General features: G+C 48.8%; 2 protein-coding genes across 2 annotated transcripts in view; one reads left to right on the top strand and one right to left on the bottom strand.

Moving 5' to 3' along the window:
* The window catches only part of LOC129860035 (progesterone-induced-blocking factor 1-like), a 172,523-nt gene extending 168,121 nt beyond the window's left edge, over window positions 1–4,402 (bottom strand). The window contains exons 1-2 of the mRNA XM_055930361.1: window positions 3,676–4,402; window positions 2,099–2,199 (exon numbers count right to left, since the gene is read on the bottom strand). Coding sequence (XP_055786336.1) covers window positions 2,099–2,199; window positions 3,676–3,933 — 359 coding nt within the window. The 5' untranslated portion in view covers window positions 3,934–4,402. The remainder of the gene's footprint in view (window positions 1–2,098; window positions 2,200–3,675) is intronic.
* Window positions 4,403–9,638: 5,236 nt separating this feature from the next.
* LOC129860036 (tRNA methyltransferase 10 homolog C-like) lies at window positions 9,639–12,131 on the top strand. Its single transcript, XM_055930362.1, has one exon. It carries the CDS (start codon window positions 9,968–9,970, stop codon window positions 11,840–11,842), a length of 1,875 nt encoding a protein of 624 aa, XP_055786337.1. The 5' UTR covers window positions 9,639–9,967; the 3' UTR covers window positions 11,843–12,131.
* The last annotated feature ends 948 nt before the right edge of the window (window positions 12,132–13,079 follow it).

Below are 13,079 nucleotides of genomic sequence, written 5' to 3' on the forward strand. Positions count from 1 at the left end.
GTTCCTACCTGCTCTCATCCTGGGTGAGTTGCAGCTGTGAGTCCAGTCTCAGAGCCAGGACTAGTTAGTCAAGGCCTCAGCTCTGTTCCTACCTGCTCTCATCCTGGGTGAGTTGCAGCTGTGAGTCCAGTCTCAGAGCCAGGACTAGTTAGTCAAGGCCTCAGCTCTGTTCCTACCTGCTCTCATCCTGGGTGAGTTGCAGCTGTGAGTCCAGTCTCAGAGCCAGGACTAGTTAGTCAAGGCCTCAGCTCTGTTCCTACCTGCTCTCATCCTGGGTGAGTTGCTCCAGTCTCAGAGCCAGGACTAGTTAGTCAAGGCCTCAACACTGTTCCTACCTGCTCTCATCCTGGGTGAGTTGCAGCTGTGAGTCCAGTCTCAGAGCCAGGACTAGTTAGTCAAGGCCTCAACACTGTTCCTACCTGCTCTCATCCTGGGTGAGTTGCAGCTGTGAGTCCAGTCTCAGAGCCAGGACTAGTTAGTCAAGGCCTCAGCTCTGTTCCTACCTCCTCTCATCCTGGGTGAGTTGCTCCAGTCTCAGAGCCAGGACTAGTTAGTCAAGGCCTCAGCTCTGTTCCTACCTGCTCTCATCCTGGGTGAGTTGCTCCAGTCTCAGAGCCAGGACTAGTTAGTCAAGGCCTCAGCTCTGTTCCTACCTGCTCTCATCCTGGGTGAGTTGCAGCTGTGAGTCCAGTCTCAGAGCCAGGACTAGTTAGTCAAGGCCTCAACTCTGTTCCTACCTGCTCTCATCCTGGGTGAGTTGCTCCAGTCTCAGAGCCAGGACTAGTTAGTCAAGGCCTCAGCTCTGTTCCTACCTGCTCTCATCCTGGGTGAGTTGCTCCAGTCTCAGAGCCAGGACTAGTTAGTCAAGGCCTCAGCTCTGTTCCTACCTGCTCTCATCCTGGGTGAGTTGCTCCAGTCTCAGAGCCAGGACTAGTTAGTCAAGGCCTCAGCTCTGTTCCTACCTGCTCTCATCCTGGGTGAGTTGCTCCAGTCTCAGAGCCAGGACTAGTTAGTCAAGGCCTCAACACTGTTCCTACCTGCTCTCATCCTGGGTGAGTTGCAGCTGTGAGTCCAGTCTCAGAGCCAGGACTAGTTAGTCAAGGCCTCAGCTCTGTTCCTACCTCCTCTCATCCTGGGTGAGTTGCTCCAGTCTCAGAGCCAGGACTAGTTAGTCAAGGCCTCAGCTCTGTTCCTACCTGCTCTCATCCTGGGTGAGTTGCTCCAGTCTCAGAGCCAGGACTAGTTAGTCAAGGCCTCAGCTCTGTTCCTACCTGCTCTCATCCTGGGTGAGTTGCAGCTGGCCAGTCTCAGAGCCAGGACTAGTTAGTCAAGGCCTCAACACTGTTCCTACCTGCTCTCATCCTGGGTGAGTTGCTCCAGTCTCAGAGCCAGGACTAGTTAGTCAAGGCCTCAGCTCTGTTCCTACCTGCTCTCATCCTGGGTGAGTTGCAGCTGTGAGTCCAGTCTCAGAGCCAGGACTAGTTAGTCAAGGCCTCAGCTCTGTTCCTACCTGCTCTCATCCTGGGTGAGTTGCAGCTGTGAGTCCAGTCTCAGAGCCAGGACTAGTTAGTCAAGGCCTCAGCTCTGTTCCTACCTCCTCTCATCCTGGGTGAGTTGCAGCTGTGAGTCCAGTCTCAGAGCCAGGACTAGTTAGTCAAGGCCTCAGCTCTGTTCCTACCTGCTCTCATCCTGGGTGAGTTGCAGCTGTGAGTCCAGTCTCAGAGCCAGGACTAGTTAGTCAAGGCCTCAGCTCTGTTCCTACCTGCTCTCATCCTGGGTGAGTTGCAGCTGTGAGTCCAGTCTCAGAGCCAGGACTAGTTAGTCAAGGCCTCAGCTCTGTTCCTACCTCCTCTCATCCTGGGTGAGTTGCAGCTGTGAGTCCAGTCTCAGAGCCAGGACTAGTTAGTCAAGGCCTCAGCTCTGTTCCTACCTTCTCTCATCCTGGGTGAGTTGCAGCTGTGAGTCCAGTCTCAGAGCCAGGACTAGTTAGTCAAGGCCTCAACTCTGTTCCTACCTGCTCTCATCCTGGGTGAGTTGCAGCTGTGAGTCCAGTCTCAGAGCCAGGACTAGTTAGTCAAGGCCTCAGCTCTGTTCCTACCTGCTCTCATCCTGGGTGAGTTGCAGCTGTGAGTCCAGTCTCAGAGCCAGGACTTGTTTCTGGTATAGAGCAACGTTCAGTCTCTCCTCCAGCTCCTCCGTCTAGGGAAGAGAGCACAGAACAAGCAGAGTGATACATAAGCGTGTCCCCAAATGGCCCCTTTATTATCCTTCCTATTATAGCGCACTACTTCAGCCGGGCAGGACAAACCCCCGTTCTGGTGATATCTGATATATAATGTAAATAAATCTAAAATGGCAGCATGTTTTCAGACTCCTTTAGCAGTTTCTACCCGATTAACTACAATACCATGGAGGGGGGAAATTCATGTTGAAAGGACAGGTTGTGTTTGGAGCTGAAAGGGGGTGGGACTGAAAACAACAAGATAACTAAATGCAAATACTACTGGGTCTGGAAAATGTATTTAGGTTCTCCACTTTTTGGGAAACAGCACAGTTAAAAGATGATATGACAAATAGAAATCCAAACTGGATGGTGTTCAGAGATAGATGGGAGGGGTTGATGGGAGCTGAAGGATGGGATTGGATGGTGTTCAGAGATAGATGGGAGGGGTTGAGGGGAGCTGAAGGATGGGACTGGATGGTGTTCAGAGATAGAGATAGATTTGAGATTCTTTAAAGTAGCCTCACTTTCCCTTGATGACAGCTTTGCACACTCATGGCATTCTCTCAACCAGCTTCACCTGGAATGCTTTTCAAACAGTCTTCAAGGAGTTCCCACATATGCTGAGCACTTGCTGGCTGCTTTTCCTTCACTCTGCAGTTCAACACATCCCAAATCAACAGGACAATGACCCAACACACCTCCAGGCTGTGTAAGGGCTATTTGACGAAGAAGGAGAGTGATGGAGTGCTGCATCAGATGACCTGGCCTCCACAATCACCCGACCTCAACCCAATTGAAATGGTTTGGGGTGAGTTGGACCGCAGAGTGAAGGAAATGCAGCCAACAAGTGCTCAGCAAGACTGTTGGAAAATCATTCCAGGTGAAGCTGGTTGAGAGAATGCCAAGCGTGTGCAAAGCTGTCATTGAGGCAAAGGGTGGCGACTTTGAAGAATTTAAAATATATTTAGATTGATTTATTTTACTTTAGCTGACATGGGCTAGTTGATCTGGACATTTCATGTTATAAATATCTTTCTACGGTCTGTAATGACTGACATGACAAGAGGACCTGATTATGCACTACCCAACTTAGAAATTGCACCTTGTGCATTCTACTATTAAAACTGTCAAGAGTAAATTTAAAGCGGGACCAATATGTTTTTTTTGGGGGGGGGGGGTCTAGACGAGTGTCCATAGGGTCTGTGCAGCAAGTCATATTTTATGTCACATGCTTCGTAGACAACAAGTGTAGACTAACAGTGAAATGCTTACTAACAGGTCCCTTTCCAACAATGCAGAATTAAAGATAACATAAAAGAAGCAGGCTTAACGTCCCTACTTTAGGGCCGTCTGGCCATAAGTAATAGAATAGGATACTATTTGAGAAGCTGTATGCTGATGTGAAGGATTGGTAGCTCGATAGAACATCTTTGAGATCCTAGCTAACTTACCTTTGTCAAGTGGTCCACTTTCATGTTATCTATGATGAGATTTTTCTGCGACATTTCTATTTTCAACAGCTGAAGGTTGTGCAGTAGCTCCTTCCTCTCGATGAGCTGTCGGGTGACTTTCTGGGTCCCGGTGCGGTCTCGTTCGTCTGATGACGAGATGTCTTCCGTGGGCACCGTGGTCTCCAGACTGAATTCTTCCGACTCCTCTAGCGAGCTGGAGATGTTCACCGACGGGTTTTTCTGCTTCTTCGGAGGCATTTTGAAGCTAGATAACGTTAACTACCTCGCTTTTGTCAAACAAGTAGTGATCTGCTTTTGCCAGCTAACTACTAGCATATAATTTTAGTATTAGAGATTAAGATTAAGGATTAGCGAACTCAAGAGTTCAAGGACAGTTAACGTCGACTGTTGCACGACATATACGGGTAACTAGCTCCTTGTCTGTGGTTGTATTAACTGTTAGTTACTGTACAGTACTAGTTAGTTAACTTACATAGTTATAGTTAGCTAACGTCGAACTGTTGGAACGGTTCACTGTCCAACAGGTAGCTTCCTAGCTAGCTGGCTAATTCCGTACAAATTATTCGTTTTTGTCATATCCATAAATGAAATGGGGTTTAGCATTTACCACTTATATTCGCGAACAACCCAAAATGTTTGGTGGTCGCTGTTTTCATAATTTCAACGGTCCCGCTCCGAATCGCATAGAAACAGCCACTAGCGGATCACAACAAACGGACGTGACATCGGAGTCACGTCCGTTTGTTTGCAACCACATAAAATGTCCGCGAGAAACAGCAACATTTAATAATAATTTATTCAACTGTTATAGCGCTATTCATTACATAAAGAATCTCAAAGTGCTTTAAAGCAACAAAACAAGACATAATGAGATTGACAGTCAATAGAAAATTCATGGCTTTGGTGGTCATCTGAGGTGGTCAAGCGGGGAGAGAAAATCCGGGGGCAGGCAGCACGGTTTTCTTCTTCGAGGTTTTATTGGCGGACTACGTCCAAAAATTGTGCCTTGCCACCACCTACTGGGTGGGGATGAAAACAAACATTTTAACAACTAAAAATAAAAGAATAATAATAATGTAAACATATTTTAATCACATAAATAGTTCAGCTACATTAACAACGATATCGATCTTTCTTGACCTACTTTCAACTTGTGCACTTGAGTCCACTTTCTTCACACGAAGGATTTCTGGGTCCTGCTGTTGATTCTCAGTCTGTGGTGAAGGCTCCAATGTAGGCATACCGCTCTTCAATACCTGCCGGACCTTCAAATGTACTCACTCTGTCAACCCTTTTGACAGCCGCTGCATAGAACACCCTCAACTGCCCTGATTTGAGCAACCTCAGTCTCTTTCACCCGACATCGGGAACTCCAGTGATTGCGGTTCATGCTCACCCACCACAACATGTTGCTCCTTGTCTATTCTCTTCTACTAGACATTTAGCATCTCCTTCATAGTGGTCTTTCCCCCCCACATCTCAGCTTCTCCCGTCTGCAGACGCTGTGGGAGTGAATGATACATTTAGGGACAGACATAGAGGTGTACATTAGAATATAGGAGGAGAAGGCAGACATGAGTGAATGGATACAGGCTGGTAAAAACAGGAAACTAAGACATAACAGACACAAGTTCTTGTAAGAGTGTTGTATTTCTGAGACGATTATCTACGACAACACTTCTTCCAATGTCCAGACATTTGACAGAAAGAACATTGAAAAAGGCCTTTCTACAGAAGCTCTGACAGTACAGACATCCCAGCTGAGAGACTCCACATCAAAAAAAATAACACTAGAACAGACTAACTCTTCTCCTTCTTGCCATCAACCATATGATTCATTCTACATCGATCACTCCCGGAATTCCCTTAAATAAAGCACTAAAACATCCTATGAGACTCCAGAAATGACCCCCTAGACAGGTGTCCTCCCTAGACGGGTGTCCTCCCTAGACAGATGCCCTCCCTAGACAGGTGTCCTCCCTAGACGGGTGTCCTCCCTAGACAGATGCCCTCCCTAGACAGGTGTCCTCCCTAGACGGGTGTCCTCCCTAGACGGGTGTCCTCCCTAGACGGGTGCCCTCCCTAGACAGATGCCCTCCCTAGACAGGTGTCCTCCCTAGACGGGTGTCCTCCCTAGACGGGTGTCCTCCCTAGACAGGTGCCCTCCCTAGACAGATGCCCTCCCTAGACGGGTGTCCTCCCTAGACGGGTGTCCTCCCTAGACAGGTGTCCTCCACAGACAGGTGTCCTCCCTAGAAAGGTGTCCTCCCTAGACGGGTGTCCTCCCTAGACGGTGTCCTCCCTAGACGGTGTCCTCCCTAGACAGATGTCCTCCCTAGACGGGTGCCCTCCCTAGACGGGTGTCCTCCCTAGACGGGTGCCCTCCCTAGACGGGTGCCCTCCCTAGACGGGTGTCCTCCCTAGACGGGTGTCCTCCCTAGACGGGTGCCCTCCCTAGACGGGTGTCCTCCCTAGACGGGTGTCCTCCCTAGACGGGTGTCCTCCCTAGACGGGTGCCCTCCCTAGACGGGTGCCCTCCCTAGACAGATGCCCTCCCTAGACAGGTGTCCTCCCTAGACAGGTGTCCTCCATAGACGGGTGTCCTCCCTAGACGGGTGCCCTCCCTAGACGGGTGCCCTCCCTAGACAGATGCCCTCCCTAGACGGGTGTCCTCCATAGACAGGTGTCCTCCCTAGACAGGTGTCCTCCCTAGACAGGTGTCCTCCCTAGACAGGTGTCCTCCATAGACGGGTGTCCTCCCTAGACGGGTGCCCTCCCTAGACGGGTGTCCTCCCTAGACGGGTGTCCTCCCTAGACGGGTGTCCTCCCTAGACAGGTGTCCTCCCTAGACGGGTGCCCTCCCTAGACGGGTGCCCTCCCTAGACAGATGCCCTCCCTAGACGGGTGTCCTCCATAGACAGGTGTCCTCCCTAGACAGGTGTCCTCCCTAGACGGGTGCCCTCCCTAGACAGATGCCCTCCCTAGACGGGTGTCCTCCATAGACGGGTGCCCTCCCTAGACAGGTGTCCTCCCTAGACAGGTGTCCTCCCTAGACAGGTGTCCTCCCTAGACAGATGCCCTCCCTAGACAGATGCCCTCCCTAGACAGGTGTCCTCCCTAGACAGGTGTCCTCCCTAGACGGGTGTCCTCCCTAGACGGTGTCCTCCCTAGACGGTGTCCTCCCTAGACGGTGTCCTCCCTAGACAGATGCCCTCCCTAGACAGGTGTCCTCCACAGACAGGTGTCCTCCCTAGAAAGGTGTCCTCCCTAGACGGGTGTCCTCCCTAGACGGTGTCCTCCCTAGACGGTGTCCTCCCTAGACAGATGCCCTCCCTAGACAGGTGTCCTCCATAGACAGGTGTCCTCCCTAGAAAGGTGTCCTCCCTAGACGGGTGTCCTCCCTAGACAGGTGTCCTCCCTAGACAGGTGTCCTCCCTAGACAGGTGTCCTCCCTAGACAGGTGTCCTCCCTAGACGGGTGCCCTCCCTAGACGGGTGCCCTCCCTAGACAGATGCCCTCCCTAGACAGGTGTCCTCCCTAGACAGATGCCCTCCCTAGACAGATGCCCTCCCTAGACGGGTGTCCTCCCTAGACGGGTGTCCTCCCTAGACAGGTGTCCTCCCTAGACGGGTGTCCTCCCTAGACGGGTGTCCTCCCTAGACAGGTGTCCTCCCTAGACAGGTGTCCTCCCTAGACAGGTGTCCTCCCTAGACAGGTGTCCTCCCTAGACAGGTGCCCTCCCTAGACGGGTTCCCTCCCTAGACGGGTGCCCTCCCTAGACAGATGCCCTCCCTAGACAGGTGTCCTCCATAGACAGGTGTCCTCCCTAGACAGGTGTCCTCCCTAGACGGTTGCCTTCTCTAGACAGATGCCCTCCCTAGACGGGTGTCCTCCATAGACATTTGCCCTCCCTAGACAGGTGTCCTCCCTAGACAGGTGTCCTCCCTAGACAGATGCCCTCCATAGACAGATGCCCTCCCTAGACGGGTGCCCTCCCTAGACGGGTGTCCTCCCTAGACAGGTGTCCTCCCTAGACGGGTGTCCTCCATAGACATTTGCCCTCCCTAGACAGGTGCCCTCCCTAGACAGGTGTCCTCTCTAGACAGGTGCCCTCCCTAGACAGGTGTCCTCCCTAGACGGGTGCCCTCCCTAGACAGATGCCCTCCCTAGACAGGTGTCCTCCCTAGACAGGTGTCCTCTCTAGACAGGTGCCCTCCCTAGACAGGTGTCCTCCCTAGACGGGTGCCCTCCCTAGACAGATGCCCTCCCTAGACAGATGCCCTCCCTAGACAGATGCCCTCCCTAGACAGGTGTCCTCCCTAGACGGGTGCCCTCCCTAGACAGGTGTCCTACATTATGTCCAACAGACATTTCTTCTGTTCCTCAGAAACACAAGAAATCAGAACTAACCCACTTCTCATGACCATCACTGATTTGACTTTACCCAATGCTTCTGCCATAATTTTGGATGTTTTTTCGGAAAACGGGTTCCACAAGTCAGGCATGTGCCGCTCTTTCAAATCAAATCACATTTTATTGGTCACATACACATATTTATCAGACAAATTTGTATTATTTTTGTATTATTATTATTGCAGCAATAATACCAATATTACACATTAATACAGGGACATTCCTGTGAATACAAAAAAATAAAAAACACCAGGCGATGTATATAAACCCTAGATGTATATAAACCATGGGATTGATGATTCTGCGTATTGGCCATTGAGAGGCTTTGAAGCCACTGGTCGGCCATATTGCCACTCCCCAGTAGGCGCAGTCTTCCATTGGAATGAATGTAACTCTACAGTATTTCAATTAAAGAGGGCACTATGCCGAAATCACTCCACCATTTCCTGGTTGCTAACATTAGAATAGTTTGCCTAATTTCAGTTTATGTGACAAAACAAGCAAGTATAGTGTAGAGAATCGTTGTACCATCTAAACCCGCTGTAAAATATATTAGCCATATACAACATTTTTTATTTTTAGCTGTTTTAAGCTGGTGTACAAAACCTAAAGGAAAAGACACAAAAACTAAACTTACGGGAAGCACAGAAATAGTACACATAGAACACATCTACTGATTCTTAGACTTGCTTTCAATGAGAATGACAGATCTATAGCACACAATTCTATGTGAATTTGGTGGGGTATTCCAAAAATGTATATATTGCAGCTTTAAATGTTTCAAGGACAAAATTACATGTATTTAAGTCTTTGGGGACAATAACATTAGTAATCTAAAACAATTATACTTTAAGGAAAATGTTTTTATGTATTTTATGTTTTCACTCACATAATTTATTTTTCTACTGTATTATTGACTGTATGTTTGTTTTACTCCATGTGTAACTATGTGTTGTTGTATGTGTCGAACTGCTTTGCTTTATCTTGGCCAGGTCGCAATTGTAAATGAGAACTTGTTCTCAACTTGCCTACCTGGTTAAATAAAGGTGAAATAAAAATAAATAAAAAATTATATAATTTAAAAGTATGCATTAAGGTGTCTGTAATAGAATAAACGAATGTAGAATATTTAGCTAGCAGCCTCCATGGAAATTCGCTATTAATTGTGCTAATTTTGTTAGCATTCTGATAATAGACGCCCAATGGGCATTTTAGCGTTTTTTTTAGCCCCCTTTCTAGCTTCCAAAATGTTTTACAAGGGTGGGGGAGTGGCTTCAACACAGCGCCCCCTATCAGTCGCCTAGTGTATATACGAACCATTGAATAGGACTCAGGTGAAGTTTAAACTCAGTTGGTAGTTTAAGGTAATTTCCGCTTCCAAATTGTCTCTTGCATTAAACGTTGTTTACTATGTATTAACGTAGGAAAATAACATATTTTTGTATGATTGGTGAAATGTGAGACAAGTCTTCTGGACAAATGGTTAGGCCCAGAACAGTAATCCCGGAACAAATATTCTTTGCACTTGCATCAGCACGACTGAATAATGGCGTTGCACACGCTTTCAACTTGACCCTTCGACATTTTTTCCGATAAGCACGGATGTAAAATTGAATTCAGACTGACACAAATGTAAGACATTCAATGGAATACTACCACGATTTTATGATCCATTCTGTCCTTATTGAGAGTGGACCTTAATTGCAGTTTGTATGATTGTTTTTTTCGTGATTATGGAACATAAACACAATCGCTTCCTATCTTGTCTGCACGTGTAACGGTATTTCCTCCTCTCCTGATGGACAGTTCTGGGACTTTAATATAACGACGTGAGTGTCAACATCTTGACTCCATATGTATGTATCATCAAACCATTGAAATGATGAGGTTTCTCACCCCACCGCTTTTGAACGAGCTGCGGCGGCGTCTCCCGCTGGTATCAACTGTCGCAAATAAACACGGAGGGAGTAAACAGTTACCGATCACCTGCCTTCTCCCACCCCGCCACTCTGCACCCCCAAACCGGCCTCTATATACTGGGGCTGCACTAAGAAAAGATGTACCCCTCCCTCAGTCTAAAGCAGATCAGACTGAAGAGAAACTGGACCTGGACATATGGAAGTCTGTGATGAGGTTTCAGGTCCCAGCGGCGGAGGAGGAGGAGAAACTGGGAGGTGAGGAGGGAGGTGCTGCTCCTTCAGGACCAGGAGGAGGTGTAGCAGGGCAGGAGGAGGTCTCACCACTGGAGGCCACCAGAGAACTGGTAGTGATGTGGCGTCAGGCTGGGAAACTGGTGCCAGAGACCATGACTGACGAGGAGCTGGGGATCCTGGCGGAGCTCCAAACTAAATCCTCCAAGAAGAAGTACCTGAAATACCTGGCCATCAAGGAGGGACACAAGAAAAGCCACAAGCAGAAGCAGGAGAAGAGGAAGGTAGAGAGGAGTGAGAGGTTTCTGGAGGATGATAGGATCAGGCCTGATGGTCTGAGAGGAGAGGAGGGGGAACTGAGGAACACCTTCCTGCTCCAGTTCTGGGGTCGTTCCCTGGACAAGCTGCTGGGGTGGAGGTCGGCCCAGGCCATGGTGTTCGGCCAGCCACTGGTGTTTGATATGTCCTACGAACAGCAGATGACGCGTCGGGAGGTGGAGAACACTGTGTCCCAGCTGATGGAGGTGGAGGGGTGGAACCGCCGAGCCTCGGAACCCTTCCACCTGCACTTCTGTAACTTGCAGCCGGACGGCGGTTACCGCAAGGAGCTGGTTAAACGGTACGGCGCCGAGGCCTGGCAGCGCCTCCTCATCACCTCCACAGAGCAATGCCATGTGGACCTGTTTCCCCGGGACGACCTGGTCTACCTGACGGCTGACTCCCCCAACGTCCTCCGTACCTTCGACAACTCTAAGGTCTACATCGTAGGCTCCATGGTGGACCGCTCCATCCAATCAGGGCTCTCCCTGGCCAACGCCAAGCGTCTCAAGCTGAATACGGCCCGTCTGCCGCTGGATGACTTCCTCCAATGGGAGACGGGGGCCAAGAACCTGACTCTGGATCAGATGATACGTATCTTGCTGACACTGAAGGAGACGGGGAGGTGGGAGGAGGCGCTGGAGTACGTACCCAAGAGGAAACATGATGGATTCTACCAGGAGAAACCCCAGCAGGACAGAGACAGAGGCTCAGATAAGGACAGGAGGTTTTTTAGTGGCAGAACCAGAGGAGACACAGGATTCAGGGCTGGGGACAGAGACTGTGATAGAACATTCAGAAGTGGGGACAGAGAGAGGGCATTTAGTAGAAGAGACAGTGTATTGAAGAGTGGGGACAGTGACAGAGCAATTAGGAATGGGGACAGAGACCAAGCAATCAGGACTGGAGACAGTGACAGAGCAATCAGGACCGGGGACAGAGAAGGAGACAGTGACAGAGCAATCAGGACCGGAGACAGAGAAGGAGACATTGACAGAGCAATCAGGACCGGAGACAGAGATGGTATGGAGGAGTGGAGACAGAAACAGATGAATGGTGTGATCAGAGAGAGAGGATCCACTAGCAGACATAAGGACAGTGTATTGAGGAGCAGAGACAGGGTAGCAGTCAGTAAGGAAGCAGGACCTACAGAGAACAGGCAGACCACACAGACCACCACCAGGCTACGGACATCACTAAAAACCAAGATGGAGGATCGGAACAGTACAGCCAAGAGCGGGAAGAAAATGCTGGAGGAAGAGTAGCCTTATTTGGTCCAAATATACTGAGACATTTCTGGTCTGAATGTGCATCAGTTTCACCGTGTTTGTGTTAAATGGATGCAGAGATGAACTGATGAAAAGCACTTCTAAATTACATTAAACAGAAACATTTTGATAAGCAACTCGGTGAGACTGTTGATTGTTTGGAATCGTTGGTGTATTTGATACTTCGTGTAAATGTACACTGAAAAATATATATATATATAAACGCAGCATGTGGAGTGTTTGTCCCGTGTTTTATGAGCTGAAATAAAAGATATAGAAGAGCATGTTCCAGATGCACAAAAAGCTTATTTCTCTCAAACTTTTGCACAAATTTGTTTACATCCCTGTTAGTGAGCATTTCCTATAAGATGATCCATCCACTTGACAGGTATGGCATATCGAGAAGCTGATTAAACAGCGTGGTCTTACACAGGTGCACCTTGTGCTGGGGTACAATAAAAGGCCACTTTAGCAACATCTCCGGGTGGATATTCCTGCAGTCAGCAGGCCAATTGCACGCTCCCTCAAAACTTGAGACGTCTGTGGCATTGAGTTGTGTGACAAAACTGCACATTTTAAAGTGGCCTGAGGGATTGTGCAGTTGGCATGCTGACTGCAGGAATGTCCACCAGAGCTGTTGCCAGATAATTTAATGTTCATTTCTCTACCATAAACTGCCTCCAACATCGCTCCCTCCATGCGTCCAACCGGCCTCACAACCGTAGACCACCTGTAACCACGCCAGCCCAGGACCTCCACATCTGGCTTCTTCACCTGCGAAGGGGGGGGGTTGCTGAGGAGTATTCCTGTTTGTAGTGTAGCCATTTTGTGGGGGAAAACTATTTCTGATTGGTTGGGCCGGGCTCCCCAGTAGGTGGGTCTGACTCCCCAGTGGGTGGGCCAATGCCCTCCCAGGCCCACCCATGGCTTGCAGACCTGCCCAGTTATGTGAAATCCATAGATTAGGGCCCTAATGAATTTATTTCAATTGACTGATGTCCTTATAAACTGTAACTCAGTAAAATCTTTTGAAAATGTTTGCATTTATATATTTTTTGTTCCGTATATTTTTAACCACAAAATATTAATGTCACTATATTGTCTAGCTGAACTACAGTTTTAAGTTAAAAAACCATTTAGTCCAGTTTAACTTCCGTTCATCCTGTATTCAAGCGTTATGAGTTGGACAGATTCTCACTAAACAGGAAATAGATTTAACAAATCTTTAATTTTT

The sequence above is a fragment of the Salvelinus fontinalis genome, chromosome 7 (genome assembly GCF_029448725.1).
Source record: "Salvelinus fontinalis isolate EN_2023a chromosome 7, ASM2944872v1, whole genome shotgun sequence".
NCBI classification, from domain to species: Eukaryota; Metazoa; Chordata; class Actinopteri; order Salmoniformes; family Salmonidae; genus Salvelinus; species Salvelinus fontinalis.